Source organism: Macrobrachium nipponense, chromosome 13 (genome assembly GCF_015104395.2).
Source record: "Macrobrachium nipponense isolate FS-2020 chromosome 13, ASM1510439v2, whole genome shotgun sequence".
NCBI lineage: Eukaryota > Metazoa > Arthropoda > Malacostraca > Decapoda > Palaemonidae > Macrobrachium > Macrobrachium nipponense.
In genome coordinates this window covers 21,489,374-21,506,846 of record NC_087206.1, presented here as the reverse complement: position 1 = coordinate 21,506,846, position 17,473 = coordinate 21,489,374, and the positions used below count along the sequence as shown (strand labels likewise).

The 17,473-nt window shown below is 37.1% G+C and overlaps 2 protein-coding genes across 6 annotated transcripts in view; both read left to right on the top strand.

Annotated features, from left to right (window-relative positions):
• The first annotated feature begins 406 nt into the window (after positions 1–406).
• Positions 407–10,715, top strand: LOC135225680 (uncharacterized). 5 transcript variants are annotated; one of them, XM_064265025.1, is made up of 5 exons: positions 407–465; positions 765–861; positions 991–1,082; positions 6,899–7,085; positions 8,191–10,715. In XM_064265025.1, exons 2-5 carry the CDS (start codon positions 855–857, stop codon positions 8,697–8,699), a joined length of 795 nt encoding a protein of 264 aa, XP_064121095.1. In that variant the 5' UTR covers positions 407–465; positions 765–854; the 3' UTR covers positions 8,700–10,715. The 5 variants fall into 5 exon arrangements, with proteins under 5 accessions (XP_064121095.1, XP_064121096.1, XP_064121093.1 ...); XM_064265026.1 differs by having other exon boundaries at positions 407–474; XM_064265023.1 differs by having other exon boundaries at positions 407–517.
• A 5,517-nt stretch (positions 10,716–16,232) lies between these two features.
• The window catches only part of LOC135225438 (uncharacterized), a 5,919-nt gene continuing 4,678 nt past the window's right edge, over positions 16,233–17,473 (top strand). Inside the window, exons 1-2 of the mRNA XM_064264762.1 lie at positions 16,233–16,628; positions 16,736–16,827. Coding sequence (XP_064120832.1) covers positions 16,622–16,628; positions 16,736–16,827 — 99 coding nt within the window. The 5' untranslated portion in view covers positions 16,233–16,621. The remainder of the gene's footprint in view (positions 16,629–16,735; positions 16,828–17,473) is intronic.

The following is a 17,473-nucleotide window of genomic DNA, read 5'->3' as shown; positions in this document are numbered from 1 at the left end:
AATATAGTTCCCAATACCCTGGAAATACATAATCGTCTTTGGTCGAAACCCCCATTTCGCAGTGTTGCGATAAACGAACAAACTAAACAGATATAGTACATAAAAACAACCATTTCACCCCGATAAACTTCATTTTTCGCCGTCATTTATAATCATGTTTCTCGGCGGATTCGACGATTTCATCACATTTCTCGCAGACCGTCATTGCCTGTTTTGTGTCGCAGCCGGAAACCGGTCTCCTGCAGACGTTTACGCTCCTACCCCCGCACGTAGATCCTTTCACGTGACTATTCCTCACTCCTCAGTCACACGCCGTGGTCTCATAGCCAGTTCGGTTGGCTAACTTGGCTTGGCGACTCGAGGAGTCGAGGGAGGCAGCAGGCAGGCTGAGGGAGGCAGCACAGACAGTGTAGGTTCAGACCTGGTGTTGGGAAGATTCTACGGCCACCCGTCCTTCGCTTTGTGGTTTTTCAAGTTGTTTCATAGACCGGAAATCAACAGATCCTTTACATGAAACGTTTGTGAAAGTTTTACGGTATAATGACATTCGAAAACCATGTTTTTATAAATGTTAAAATCATGTGATTCGCTCTGCAAACTTGTGTGTTGAGTAATCGTAAACAAGACGCTGTTGGAAAGGCGTGTCTGTTTGATGTTGGCAACGACCTTTGTTTTTCGACTAACTGGCAACCGCGCAACAGTTGCTACTTGGTGGTGAACCGAATATTTCAGCTTATTTCCTTTCATTCCTTTGCATTTTACAGGGATTAGAGATAGAAAAAACTTGTAAATGAACAGCAGGAAATGTTTTGAGAATTGTTTTACCTGAACCGAGTGTAAATTTCAGTGTTAAAATGCAGGGTAAGTGTAAAAGTTTTCTATCCGTCCTATTCTCTCTGTTTCTCCTCATAATGCTGTTGCATTTTTTGCTGTACCAAGAACATATTTTTTTGTAATAAAAACCTGTTAATATGTTTTTTTGATCGACAGGTGCGTACCAACAGGCTCCCACGACCGTAGTCGTGGTACAGCAGCCTAATACATGGTACAGGGGACCCAATTATTTGAGATCTGGAGTGCGGGTAAGCTAAAAGTTATATGGCTTTCAAGTCCATGTTTAATACTTTGACAGTTCAGTTGTTCTGCAAACAAATTTCTCTCTCTCTCTCTCTCTCTCTCTCTCTCTCCAATATACTATATACATACATACACACAGATATATATACGTACACACACACACACACACATATATAGATATATATATATAATATATATATATATATATATATATATATATATATATATTATAAAAATAATGACAAGAATATTAGGAAGTCATAAATTTATGCTTTCAAGTGTCCTGATTAAGTAAAGAATGTCAATAGATGAAAGCAAAAGTTGATGAACATTTTTTGACGAGGACTTGCTTTTGGGCCAGGGACAATCTGATCATTCATCGAGACAGAATTGATTGTAGATAAGAGTTTAGGCGTATCTATAAGTATAATGAGATGTTTTTGTAAGCATAATGAAAAAATCGTAAGTTTGGATAATGAAGGAACTGCATTAAGGTAGACGACGCTTTTGTAAAATTTCATGACAGGGTAATCACGGCACCGTTTTATAGGTGTAGGAGAGTAAGAAGCAGTAATGAAAACGGTAATGAGTGGTAGGAAGAAGCTAAGTTAGAGAGAGAGAGAGAGATCTGAGGTGCACCGTGCATGGCAGCTGAAGATTATGTGCAGGTATGCAGTATCCTGTAGGGGGGAGGGGGAGGGGCGGTGGTCTTGGGCTGTTGGTTAATGCTGTTTTGCACCTCACCCTGTGCACCGCTGGCTGCGTTCCCGTGGCCCATCTACGCCCACTTTTTAGCTTTACCCCCCCATCTCGCTACCTTTCTTTTCACTTGTCAACTAACCTCTGAATATTATTAGTTCAACTGTGGCTTTTATTTCAAGAACATTGAACTTCACATTTGTTATCTGTTTTTCATTGTTGCCCGGCCGTTCCAACTCACTCATTTCAAGGTCTTAATCGATGAACGGCTTAGTTTCCAATTGCTGGGCTTTGCAGCCTGAATTACACAAGTCATTCATTCATTCGGGAGAAATGACAAGGTGGCCAAAATGAAAGTGACAGATGAAAACAATACAAATGGTTAAGAAGAAGAAAACGGACACGGAGAAGGAATACTTTGAGAACAAGTCTATCCACAGGTAAGTAATTCAGCGAGAATGTTAATGAAGAGAGGGATCTCTGAGATAGAGATGCAAATAGGATCTGCTAGGTTATGTGAATGTAGTCCTGGGTCGAAGGAGTTCGTATCTTGAAGGTTCGTTGAAAGCGGAGCTGACTGACTTGGGGAATGAAAAGGGTTGCTGGGAAGGTCTGTGAATACTAGTAGAAGAGACTTAAGGACGTAGTTACGGTGGTTAAGCAGTTGAAGAAGGGTAATCAACCGGAAGTTGATGCGATTAGGAGTGAGATACTGCAGCATTGGAGTGGTGCTAGAGTTGCTGAAAGGCTAACAAGAGTTTGCAGGGCAAGAGGCTACCTGATGCAGGGAAGGTGTGTAAAGGATTTTGATTTGAGAGAGTAGGACATATGACAAAAAGCCTGATAACTCGAGATCAGTGTCTGTTTAAACAAGGTCGGTGGAGTAGGCCTACTTGTTAAGAAACAGTTGTGTAAGAAGTTTTAGAGGAAAGAGACAAAAACTGTACGGGCCATACGTTGACCAAGAAGCTTATGATAGGATAAATGTAGAGGTAATGTGTCGGGCGTTTATAATATATGGCATATAAGACGAGTTATTAGTAACAGTTGAAATTATATGTGGTGGATGTGACGTGTGGTAATATCCTAAGAATCCTCCAAAACAACGAAAATATCATCAACCCTCCAGACACCACGGTTGAGCGTTTTTGAAAATGGAAGGCCAAAGCGTTTTAATTGCTAGCTTTACATCTGTGACGCAGGTTCACAGTTCAGGGTGATGAATTTCTGTCTCATGCTGTGTTATCAGTCTCCTGTTGGAATGATCAAGATCATCTTGAAAGCAAGTCAAAAGTGTCCTAAAAGTTTGCAGTCTCACGGGCACCTGTTTTAGTGTCGGCATTTGTGATACCCATCTTAGAGGCAACTTAGTCATACCAAGTTATATATCGTAGTAATTTGTACTCTGTCAGTTCTGAAACTGGGTCTAAGGTTAATGTTTGGTAGTCAGATTTTTGTCATCCAAAAGCAAGCGATGAATAGCATCAATTTATTCTTATAGATGGTTGAAGTTCCTGGATGCCTTAACCTTGATCATATTGTGTTTTTCATAACTCGTTTGAATTCAGCAGTAGGGAGTGCGTTAACTATGACTTTCTACATGGAATACTTACAGGGTCATACATTTTACATAGGTACATAATTTTGGCCTGTTTTGAGTTTTTTTTGCTCTAAATAACTTTAACCATCATTGTAAGAAGAGAAATAGATTAGGATTCTGTGTACAGCCAGGCAATAGTTTTAGTATGCTTATCTCAGAAAGTCGCAATTGACATAATTCTTTCTGGACAAAGCCAGTACCTTCTGAATATTATTTTAATAAAATATGAGGACAGTGTTACAGTGTATGTAGTGGGTCAGAGATGATGGTGATAAACCTTGTGTGTTGTGATACGAGATAGCTAACCTAGTGGAAGCTTTCTGTTTGTGACATATATATATATATATATATACATATATATATATAATATGTATGTATGTATATATAATATATATACGTATGTATGTATATTAAATATCTATCTATATATGTGATATATTATAATATACGTCCCAAGTATTAAAGGCCCATTGAAACACTCTAGTTTAAAACTAGGGACTATATTTCAGTGGACTGACTTCCACCTTTATCAAGTACTATAGCAAATTCACATTGACCGTGCATTTGATGTCTACGCCAGTCCCTTACGGCGCTCCTGATTGGCTGTTGATAACCCAATCACATGGCTGGAAACGGTCTCTCTCGAGAGTTCACATAAGCAGGTTGTATGTTCCACCTCTCCTGAGGGATACGGCTTTCAAAAGTGTCCCTCAGGAGAGGTGGAACATACATCCTGCCTCTGTGAACTCTGTCTCGTTTCAAGCCCTTTGATTGGCTTATCAAAGCCAATCAGGAGCGTCGTAAGGGACTGGCCTAGACATCAATGCACGGTTGATGTGAATCTACTGTATGTATACTGTGCGTGCGTGTTTGAGTGCGGGTCTGTGTGTGTGGGTTGAACAATGGAACAACAATTGTTGTCATTCACAGTTTTAGCCTTGAAGATAAGAGGAGAAACAGGAAATTAGAGAAGCGTTGTATCGACACCGTGTCATAGTATACACCACATGTACATCAGTATTTAATAAGTTGTTATAATGAAGACTGTGCCTCATATATAGTATATATATATAATATATATATATATATATATATATATATATATATATATATATATTGAAAGGTTTGTATGAAAGTTATTGGAAAGGTAGTGCCTTATGTATGTATACATAGATATATATATATATATATATATACATATACATTTATATACATACATACTATATCATCCTCATCATCAGCCGTTGCTAGTCCACTGCAGGACAAAGGCCTCAGACATGTCCTTCCACTCCCTTCTGTTTATGGTCTTTCTGTGCCAGTCTATACCCGGAAATTTTCTTAGCTCGTCAAACCTTCGTCTTCTCTTCCTTCCCCTGCATCGTTTGCAATCTCTAGGGACCCATTCTCTTATTCTTTTCGTCCATCCATTATCTGATATTCTCATTATATGTCCTGCCCGCGTCCATTTCTTTTTCTTACTTGTTGTTAGAATATCCTCTACTTTAGTTTTCTCTCGTATCCATGTCGCTCTTTTTCTGTCTCTTAGTGTTATTCCCATCATTATCCTTTCCATAGCTTTTTGAGTTGTGACTAGCTTATGTTCTAAGGCTTTAGTAAGGCATTAAGGCTCCAAGTTTCTGATGCATACGTTAATACTGGTTGTACCATCTGATTAAGTACTTTTCTTTTTAGAGAAAGCAGCATTTTACTTTTCATAATCTCATTTTATTTACCAAAAGCTCTCCATCCCATGCTTATCCTTCTTTTAATTTCGGTCTCATATTCTGGGGAAACACTTAAGGCGCTGACACACTAGCAAAATTTCCGTCGACTTTTGAATTTGACGTCGACTTTTCATGTTTTGACGACGACTTTCTGGTGTCGTCGTCACGAATTTTGAAAACGGTACCGATCGAATTATCCCATCGCTATCGTCGACTTGATTGTTTGTTTATATCTCTGAGTGAGCGGCGGCGAATTTCAAGTCATCAGATGCAAGATGGAGTTCTTGGTACAGTGGACAAGATTGCCAGAACAGTTTTTGGTCGAAGATGATATGAGGGAGAGACGATGCTTATGGGACATAGTTTTATGAAAAGGGGTTTTAAAAGGAAAAATTACGAAGAAATCACCACGTGACTCTGGGAAAACTTTCCTGAACTTGCTGATCTTCATACAGATAAGCATGCTATATCGTGAATATCAGATTGTTATATAGTCTAGGTCTGCTCTCATTATGGTTTTTTTGTTTGCATTAGCAAATAATATAAACAAAAATCTTTAAAATTTTTGCAATGTTTCTCTAGCTTAATTTATAATTCAGATCTAACTGTGGTTATGTAAACAAAATTACGAATAGCCTATCTAGGCTAGCCCTCGCTTATTTTTTTTAAATAAAACTTTTCACGCTGTTTTCACAAGGACCGAACCCAAAGACCGTTTATTTTTTTATATTCTATGCAGCATCATTAAACACATGCAAGCACGACCCACTAGTTGCTTTGTGTTATAAAGCATAGTTGTTTTATAACAACTATGCTTTATAAGTCACAACGCAGATGGTTTGTTTACGTTTTGACGGCGACAACCACGGTATGAAGAAGAACTTGTGTGACAATCAGAGTACGGAATGACGTCGACCTCTATGGAAAGTCGACGACAAACTCAGAAAAGGTCGACGGAAATTTCGCTAGTGTGGCAACGCCTTCACTGTCTGTCCTAAATACGATATTCATTAACAACCTCTAGAGGTTCGTCCATAACAATTATTTGTTGTCCTCAGCATTTTCATTGAGCATTAACTTAGTTTTACTCATATTCATTTTCAGTCCTACATTTCTGCTTTCTCTGTTCAAATCTTCTATCATATTTTACAATTCCTTCCCTGATTCACCGAATAGAACTATGTCATCTGCAAATCATATATATATATATATATATATATATATAGTATATATATATATATATATAATATAAACTATTTTATATACACACATACATATACATATATATAATATATATAATATATATATAATATATATATATTATATATATTATATATATATGTATATTATATGTATGTACACAAACTTTGTATTGCGTGTGCTCGCGAGTGTGCGTCTGTGTATTACACACACACACACACACACACACACACACACATATATATATATATATATATATATATATATATATATATATATATATAATATATATTATATATTATTAATATATATATATATATATATATATATGTGTGTGTGTGTGTGTGTGTGTGTGGTGTGTGTGTGTGTACACCCAGTTTTTGTGTGCGCGTGTGCTCGCGAGCGTGCGTATATTCACCAACAAGACTTAAGGCGATGTCACTGAATTGTGTACTGTCCACCTCCATCTCTGCTTTTCAGAATAGATGTAAGTTTTCTAAGGATAAATCTGCGTCCTAGACCCATAAGTTTCACCTGTATTTCATCTTAACACTCGAACCTCGTCAAAACCTACAACTCATCCGATTCCTTTCCTCAGGTTTGCGGCTTCGCCTTGAGCCTGCCCTTGATAATATGCCTGGGATTCTCCGGAGCCATGTTCTTCTTCATTGGAGCAACAACCATCAGTATGGGCAAGAGCCACAGCAGTCTGTTCGATATCGATGATGATGACGATGACGTCAATCCCACAGTTGTTGTTGGGACAATAATGATTATAATCGGAGGTAGGTACGGTAATAATCAAGGTCTAGACCTTGGTGCTAACAAGTAGGTACGGTACTGATCAAGGTCTAGACCTTGGTGCTAATAAGTAGGTACGGTACTAATCAAGGTCTAGACCTTGGTGCTAATAGGTAGGTACAGTACTAATCAAGGTCTAGACCTTGGTGCTTATAGGTAGGTACAGTACTAATCAAGGTCTAGACTCTTTATCTTAGTACTAAGAGGTAAATGAGGTACTAATCAAGGTCTAAACTGGGTACTATTAGATAGGTACAGTACTAAGCAAGGTCTACATCCTAGTACTAATAGGTAGGTATGGTACTGATTGACCATGACCTGTAGGGGGTAGTGCCGTCAGAGCGGTAAACGTGGTGTACTGTAGGCATTACTCAAGGCTCTCTGCAGCGTCCCCTAGTCCCTAGCTGCAACCTCTTTCATTCCTTTTACTTTACTTTCGTTCATAATCCTTATTCTTCCATCTGACTTTTCTCCCTCTCTAACAATCGTTTCACAGTGGAACATTAAGATTTCCCTCCTGTTGCGCAATTAAAACCTCTTTTACTCTCAGTTGTCCTTTCAACGCTGAATGACCTCGTAGGTCCTAGCGCTTGGCCTTTGGCCCAATTCTGTGTTCCAATTCCAATTACAAATTTACTCTGCTTCACACCTTTAACTTTTTTTTTTTTTTTTTTTTTTTTTTTTTTTTTTTTTGCAAGAATCAGTGGCACTGGTTTTATTTTATTTTCTTATTCCCTAAGTTAGTGAGATATAGTTTACTTTGTACTGTAAATGTAGACATTGGTTTCCTGTGTTCCTGTTGTTTACATTGTGAAATATCTCCAGGGAGAGAATGTAGAGTAGCTTACAGATAATTTTCTTCTTTATTGAATTAGCTATATGCTTCTTTTTCGTAATCGTTATCATTATCACTGTTGTTATTGTTATTTTGCAAAGTGTGTTGACAACAACCATGTGGAACCATCCAGTAAGGTAGTAAAAAAAGGAGAATTTTGTGATAGTCTTATGAGGTCACTGACAGACGGGACCAGATAGACGTTTGTGCTTATATTAAAATACAACTGATATATTTGCCCCTCTGCTTTACAGTGGTATGCACTGCTGGCTGCATAGGCCTAGCCTGTTACTCGAAGAAGCAGTACCAGAAACTGAACCACGGTTTAAACGACCCGGGTCGAGTCATCAACAGGAACCCTTCTCCAGTGCCTCCTCAGCAGGGGGCAATGAACCCTGGCCAACCTGGCGTTTTCTTACCTTCTTCGGCGGGCGTCTATGGCCCTCAGCCAATGGCGGGATATCCCGCAGGATACGCGCCCGCTGCAGGTGGTCCGATGGTCTACCCACCTCCTGGAACACAGGCTTACGTTTACCCTCCTCCGACATCCGCTCCTTACGGGACAGGTCCTCCGACATCAGCTCCCTATGTGGCAGGTCCTCAGTACCAGCAAGCAACTGTTGAAAAGGCCGCCCCGCCTCCTTACTCTCCCGTTGATCCAGGGGCGCTGGCTACTGGGTCGAGTCCTGCCCCGTCTCTCCCTTGCGCTCCTGAGTATAATGCACCCCCTCCTTATGCCCCAGATTATAAGGCCCCTCTCTAAAAGTGAGGAGGCTTCCTTCAGTTGTCTTATTTACTAATATTTCCATGAGGAGGCTTCATTTGTGTCCTATCAATTATTAACTAGAATCATGTTAATAGTTGGTATAAATGTTAGGTTAGTAAGTACATTATTCCAAAAAGACCATTTATACTACACTTGACTTTCTTCAAAGACGATTTTGGATGGGCATTTAGTCTATATGTAATAGATAATGATAAACATTGCATTAATGGCATTGTACAAGAGGGTCACAACATCACACATTTTCAGAAAAGAAAACATAATTGGTAATAATCGTCCACCCCCCCCCCTAGCCAATTCTCACTCAGCAGCGTTTCAAATCCATTTACTTGTAAAAAGTTATTTTGACGTCTAAACCGATTTTTGAAAAGTAATAAACTTTGTGGTTTACTTTTTAAGAGAGGTTATAAGCTTATAGTTGACTTTGTAACTGTTAATTTGCATTCAGTTCACTTGTGCTTTACGATGTATAATGTCAAAGATATCTTAGGTTCATTATTTGAAAGACAACTAAAGATTATAGTGGAATGCTATTCATTATTTCAACGATTCCTCAAGGTGTATAATGAAATGTTATAGGTAGTAAAATATTTAGTCCTTTTTTTCTTTAGTGCAGCTGACATAATTTTAAAATAAGTTACGTTAACACGTGAATACCACTGGGATGGAGGAGTTTGAAAGAAAAATAGACGCTGCTGACATATGTTCATCATAGTATATGAACTCATAAAATAGGTCCATGACAAACCTTGAATTCAGAAAATGATTTCCTTGAGAATATCTGCTGTCGTTGTATGGCTATTTGCGTAAGAAAAAATTGATGTCAATTAGTCATCTCGTGACTAAACTGTTATGTAGGAGGGAGTACATACATAATATAGGTATCTTTCCTTTGGCCTTTCCCTAAAACTATTCAGTAATTGTTTCGTAAAGGATAGTAAAATGATCACAGGAGAGAAGTAAATGAATAGAGGGAAGTAAAGACGGATAGGAAACTGTAAGCAGAAGTACTTAAGAGACGTTTACTTAAATGATTCGGTGTTAAATGTTTGTGCTTTGTGATGACTGAAAGGTTAAAGGGTTGTCAGATTTTTTTAATGTAGTTTCCAGAATATTTTCATATGCCATCCTGTGAGATTTTGAGGGTCTAAAAGAAAAATTTTAAGGAGGGTACTCGTTTTTCACGGCCTTTAACTTTTTTCCTGATCTTAAGAGCCATTCATTTATTCACTATGTAAAATGTTCCAATATTATGACTTGTCTGTTAATTTCTTTGTAATCAGTACCAATGTAACAGTTTCAGGAGAGGAAATATAAAGTAACTTGCCCTTATGTACTAGGTATTCATTGGTTCTTGAATGGTGTGTGTTCATTTTGGATTAAGGAGCTGCATAGACACACTATCCTCCTTGGAAGGGAATGAGTCCTCTTCATCGATTTTGTTTTTATTTCTCAAGTTCCAGAAAGAACTTTTTCAAGCTGGCTGAAGATTGGTCAGATTTTGTAAGCACAGGTGGTAGTGCAGTTTTCATATTCGTACTGATAGGTTAAAGGAAACCGATCTGAATACGTGTGCCAATGTCTTTGTCACTTTACCTCATTCCAGGGATAATTACAGGTAGAGAAATCCTCCCATCGTATTGTTGACCGGTGATTTCGTAAAGTGAATTTATTGAGGAGTTACGGTTTAAGTGCAGGTTTTGTCCATTTAATATATAACTGAATAACTATGGAATAGTTTGTGATAGTTGCTTAATTGATAACAGTGAGCCATTAGATCGTTGAATAGCGGGAGTTGAGTATCCTGGGAATATAGTTTTTGAATGCCTGTTCATTTTTAATGTATTTTTATTATGCAAAGTAATATTCTTATAAGAGAAAACGTTAACTCACCCTCGATATAACATCGTTGTTTTCTAATTTGGTTGTGTGGTTTTTTATTTTGCAATGCTGTTATATGATGCTACTTATTCCCTCAATAAATCAATGACACAAGTTCAGGTATTTTATTGGTACACGTCTTCTGGGTGGAGTATTTTCTGTAACTATGTTAAAGGAGTTTCGCAAGTGAACTTTGAGTCATTACTATGTTTGTATGATATCAGGATACATGTATATAGCGTTGTTTGAATTCTTATTGTCAATGAGTTGATCTCTTATGGTATCGGGTAAATTTATGTAAGTCTTATACCATATATCTATGGTTGCTCGTCCATTGTTACACAAATACCATACAATTAGGGAAAGCCATGAGCCTCTGGTGCCTTTCACATAGAATATCTTGTGTAAAATTTAAGTGAAATTATTCTATAGGCATATTTTGAATGTCAAGGATCAGTAGAAAGTTATGTAAACTGTTGAATTATCCAATATATAGAAACTAAGATTAGTGGTTTTCTTAGTTACTTATTTTCGTAAACACTGCATAAACACATCAGGAACTTATCGCATACACTTCACAAACAGGTTGAAAACAAATCAGCGACAGCAGGCGAAGAACAGTTCATAGGTCAGTGCTGGATAATTGTACGGCTACCAATCAGTCGTTAACATGTATGCAACCGACTTGTGATGTATACAGCGGATCTTTTCATAGAGAGTGAACTGACCTTCAAATGTTTTCGTGGGTCCTTTTCTAGGACTAATATTTCTTTGGGGTCATCATCTTTATATTTACAGTCTTTTGTTATGTTTATACGGTAATCTCCAATGGGGTCACTGTCTAGGAAAGATCCTGAGCAGCAAATGGTGGAAAATGGAAGAACAACCTTTTGATAAAAATTAGGGTAGAAAAAGTCTAATTTCTTCATTCCCAGTCTTCCCTTAGTTTGTTTAGAAGTCAATCAGTATTAAAAGGAAGAATACGTTAATTTACCATACCGTTCAAACATCGTTCTCTTTTGTGCTCCAGTTTTCAGAAGACTGGAATTGCTTTCATAGCCAACAAGACGAAGAAAAGTTTGAAAAGCGTCTTCAATTTTCGGCCTGTTAAGAGAGGAACTTGACTCTTTCTTTATTTCTCTCTGTTATCCAGAAAACCATTTTGATTTTGTTAGAAAATGTATGAAGAAAAGTCATGGCATTTGTTCTTTATATACCTTAGATTATCATAATCTTATTTGTAGTATTTTGGAGTGTATAAATAAGCTAAATATCCGTCTTTAAATTATATATATATATATATATATATATATATATATATATATATATATATATATATATATATATATAAACTTTCAGCTTATTTTGATGTTGCAGTTTACAAGTAATATTGAATGTATATGTAAATGTTAATGTTTCTTAAGTGTGATATGTATTCTTGTATACATAGTATGTGTATGACCATATTGCCTATATGAGAAAATAGCTTGATCAAGTAAAATTTAGTCATAATGCATACTATTAAGTTATCTGATTGGTGCTATTGTAATTGTACTTATTTTCATTAGGATACCCATATACGATTTCTCATATTTTCATTCCCTTGTTATTTTTTTTTTAAACCAGAAATGAGTGAAGTAACATTTGGTGAAATTCTATATCTTTTGTATACACATTTGATTTGGAATATATTATGGTAATAAAATTGGAAATTCTAATGTCTTTCAAATTCCCAGTGTGAATCCAATGATGTTTTTGTTTTGGTTCTGTGATAAGTTTATTGAGTTGTTGTTAGATATTTGTGTTTATAGATTTATTATAATATAGAAAATCGTCATGATACTGCCTAGTAAAATATGCTTCTCTATTTTTGCAAAAAGAAAAAAAACAGGAATAATCAAATTAAAGCACAACGTGTAGATAAAAGAGAAAATGAGAAAATAGGGCTTAGACATCAATTTTGTGCAATACATGTGCTTGAATTAAAGATAAGATCTGTATTTCATAACAGATTTCCATATTCAAGAAACTGACGTTGTATGATTCAAAGATTATTACTAGTCATACTTGGTTTCATATTTTTAATACTTACTTCAGGTTTAGATAGCTCTGAGATTACAATAAGTTTAATGTTGTTTGATTCTTACTTCTAAGCCCTTACTACCCGAGCTAAAAGGAGGGGCAGTCCATACATGGAATTTTATATATTATGTCAATCTGCGATTGACATTTCTTAAGCCGTCGACTAGTTAAAACAAACGGCGAGAGATGAACATCGGAGCTCAGTGACTCCAAAGACGTCTAAGGGGTGTGAGTCACATGCGTTTGTTTACTTGCGGTTCGTGTGTACGTTGTGTTTTGACAACTTCCTCGTGAACTTTATAGCAATGCCGAAGTTACCTAAGGTCAAGAAGGCGACTAAGCAACTAAGGCTAGCAAAATTAGCGAAGGCCAGGAGGGTGCTGAAAGAAAAACAAGAAGCTTCATTGTTACCGGCTCCCTCATTTTCGCTTACGGCGTCCCACCTCGGTGGTCCCGGGTTCGATTCTCGGCCATTCCATTGAGGAGTGAGAGATGTGTATTTCTGGTGATAGAAGTTCACTCTCGACGTGGTTCGGAAGTCACGTAAAGCCGTTGGTCCCGTTGCTGAATAACCACTGGTTCCATGCAACGTAAAAGCACCATACAAACAAACAAACATTGTGCTTGCCACACCGTCAACATCAGCTACTGAGGGTTTCGGAGAGGCGGAAAATGTGATGGCCCTAAGCCTTCAACTTCACAGGATGGAAGTGAGGCCTCAGTTTCACTGCCAGTTGCTGATTATTTAATTGAAGTGGATGATAGTGGTATAGCACATTACGATGAAAAATTTATTATTTCAAGAAGACAACTAGAAGCACTTATGGAAAAAGTGATGTAGAAAACGAAAATGTAGAAAGAACGTCAGTGTACATGCGGAGGAGAGAGAGAGAGAGAGAGAGAGAGAGAGACAGATTTTCATAAATTTAGTGAAACGAATTTGCAAGAAGTTTATAATTCACTTATTACAGGTGCAGGACGAGCAGGTCTAAATAAAATGGGAGGATTTGTTTGTAAGCCTATGCAGCTGGATCTTATGGCAGACATAGTGATTATCTTTACAATAAAATGGAAATTCATTACAATGATATGCAAAAACATACGTATGACTATGTGAGGAATTATTATATAGAAAATGAATTGGCAAAACCTGATGAAAATGGTGTGATAGATATTGATGTTTCTTTTGATGGAACTTGGTTATCAAGGGCTCATACGTCACACGAAGGTGTAGGCTTTGTAATTGATGTATTCACCGGGAAAGTGCTTGATTGTGAAGTTTTGTGTAACTATTGCAAAACATGTCAGGAAGGAAAAGGGCAAGAAAATGCAATAAAAACTTTGATGGAAAATCTGGCGCCATGGAAGCAGAAGAAGCAAGGAGAATTTGGATGGACCAAGAGAATTCCCGTAGGGTGGTAGTGCCGTCAGTGCACCTCATGCACTGCACAGTAGGCATTACTCATGGTTCCTTGCAGCGTCGCTTCGTACCCTAGCTGCAACCGCTTTTATTCTTTTGACTGTACGTCCGTTCATATTCCCTTTCTTCCATCTTACTTTCCACCGTCTCCTAACAATTGATTCGTAGTGCAACTAACTGCGAGGTTTTCCTCCTGTTACACCTGTAATACCCTTTTACTTTCAATTTCCTTTTCAGCGCTGAATGACCTCGTAGGTCCCAGCGCTTGGCCTTTGTCCTAGATCCTATATATTCTATATCGAGAGGATAATATCATTGACCGTTTCTGATACCTATTCAAACAATTCTTTCGAATTGGCATCGATGTCGCTTGCCATTCCAGTGATGTGTTAGTCTTTCTTACTGTAACATAACGTCACTGCAGAAAGGAAAGTGTTATCGGGGCCGAAAGTCAATGGAATTGTTAAGTGTAAAAAAAAGAAGAAAAATAGATAAAAGCTTGATAAAATATGCCACAAAGAAGGCTTTCATCATGACCATATTATTATACAAATGTGTCCCATTATCATAATTGCCGACTTCATCATAGCGACTGCTCAGACGGACCAAGTAAAACCCAACATGAGTATTAAAAGCATTGTTGCCAATTTAGTGGACCTTCACACATACGCCGATGCATTTACAAACTGTTTCCATGAATTCTAGTTGTCATAGTAATGCAATAATGATAAAATTGCTCTAATATGTATATATAGTACTACAAATAGATACGCTAATTTCACTTATTTTCCCGGTTTTGTGTAAGTCTTATACTCAGTTTGAAGGTTAAACACATACCAATTGGCAACACTGATTAAAAGGAAGGAGGCCGTCTCTAATGATTAATTCGGTTTATAATAAGGACGCTCATTTTTCTAACAGTTTCTTTATTTGTGGGAGAAAGGTCACAAAAAAATTGTCCCTGACCGTCTACATGTTCCTCCCCGGATGATATTGACGTGGGTCAATTAAATAATTACGGGACCTTAAAGAAATTGCTGTAAATACAAATTATTATTATTATTATTATTATTATTATTATTATTATTATTATTATTATTATTATTATTAATAATGGGAGACATTTATGCTATGGCAGATTTAAGTATATATCGAATATTCACCTTCATTTCAAGTCATTATTATTATTATTATTATTATTATTATTATTATTATTATTATTATTATTCTGTCAGTAATGGAAGCCACGTATGCAATAGTAGATTTTGTTTATAGCACATAATATTGACTTCACTTTAATTATTAGTATTATTATTATTTTATCATTATTATTTATTATTATTATTATTATTATTATTAGTTGATTATTTTATTATTATTATTTTTTATTTTAATTATTTCTACTGCCTGTGAAATGCTGCAACATGGAAGTTCCATTTAAACATGAAATATAAAACATTCAACTGCTCTCACCCAATACTGAAATACATTAATCATTTGCAGGTGCGCTCGGTAAAGTTACATGAGATGCAGTATGGTCGCTTTAACTGGGCCACGCTTGGTTGTTCCTGGAAAAGGTCCCCCCACCCCGCCACAAAATGTCAGTGGGGCTACTTAGAATCTCAGATCGAGTTTGATTCCTGCTTTAACTCCTTTGATGTGCGATGATTAATTTAGAAGGTTATGCAAATGAAGGACGTTTCTCAGTAGCATACAGGAATCCTGTATTTTGAATCTGTTTAATTTGACATTCTTAATAGCGAGAAGAATTTTGATCGAAGTCTCGTTCCTGAAGACAGATACGAACACTTCAATCCATGATGTATTTCCGGTGTCGGTCACTGGAATCGTTGAGACTGCAGCCCGTAGAATGAACCCATCAATACCATAAAAGGTCAGAGAGAATCCCCCCAAAAGATTGGAAGCTCCTGGAAACCAAAACCAATCCAGGAAAAGGTCAAGAAGAATGCCAAAGACAGAGCGCCTGGAAAATGTGACGTTTTACCGACCGTCCATTCGCCCATAGCGGATATACACACTTGCGTCACCACTCGGTTTGACACCCCACTGCCACCCCTATCATCTGGAATCGACATTCCAGCCAAGACATTCAGTGGTTCCAGCGTCGCAGAGCTGAGGATATTGTCGTAAACTGCAATGCCGCCTGCAGTCATCAATCGGGTTTTATAATTTCGTATTTAAAATGCCAAGTTACCTGAATATAATTCTGATCTACTTAGCAATATGTTCGTGTACGAAGATTGAATAGAAGTAATAAGACATCTTCAATATTGCAATATGTGATTTCAGTTTGAAATCACTAGTGTCGGGGGTTCGTGATTGGTTGTCATAGTAACGATTTTGTTGTCCTGTAGTTGTACTACTTGTGAGCAACAAGCGATCGGTTCTTCGTTTTCCTTTTCCTTGCTTTGGTGTAGGCGGAAATGTGACTGTAGCACCATACTGAAGGAATTTCGTTTTGTGCGAGTGAATAACTACGTCAGTTTGAAGTACAAGTATGCAAAGTAAGTTCAATATTGTGTCTCTCTCTTTATATAATCATATCTATGTACATATTTGTGTAATAAATGAGTTTAAATATGATTAAATTTGAGGTGCCCTTCATCAACAGGTGCCTTTGAGCCGTCCCCCACAACTTTGGTGATGATAGAGCAGCCTCATCCATGGTACCAAGGACCCGGCTATTTAAGGAGTGGGGTTCAGGTAAGGAAGTTCTTTAAGGTATCTGAAAATAGTTATAAAAAACTAGGTGCCATGTATCATTTAGAGGTAATTATTCATTCGCTGTCATTACATTTCTCTCTTTTGTACGTACGGAAAAAATATCTATTTTGCGTGTAGAAATGTACGCAGTGATACACACACATCATAAATACATACATGTATATATATATATATATATATATATATATATATACATACATACATACATACATACATACATATATATATATATATACATATATATATATATATACACGTGTGTGTATGTTTGTGTACAAGTATGTTAACTCGGCGAAAGCCGCTTTTAACATGCGTTATTTTAGTTATGTAAAAATTGCAGAGAAATGGAATTGTGGTTATAAAGTTAACGTTGGTGGAAAGATAAATCAGAGAATTTCCAGGAATATTATCAATGTGGAGAGAACCGTGGATTCTGGAAGTACCAGAGAAAGGTCAAGGAAGAGTTGAGTGGGTGCGTGAGTTGCGGATTCAACAAGTTGTTGATGGAACTGATGTGTGAAAACGTGAAGCATCTGATGCTGTGGATATTGGCACTGCAGATACAGTAACAAACGGGCAGAGGTATATTATATATATGATCATCATTAAAGGGAAGAGGACACAC

Excerpts from the sequence above, each read along its gene's own strand:
- LOC135225680 (XM_064265025.1), top strand. Across the intron at positions 1,083-6,898 it reads ATTTGAGATCTGGAGTGCGG|GTTTGCGGCTTCGCCTTGAG; the intron begins GTAAGCTAAAAG and ends TCCTTTCCTCAG. Across the intron at positions 7,086-8,190 it reads AATAATGATTATAATCGGAG|TGGTATGCACTGCTGGCTGC; the intron begins GTAGGTACGGTA and ends TCTGCTTTACAG.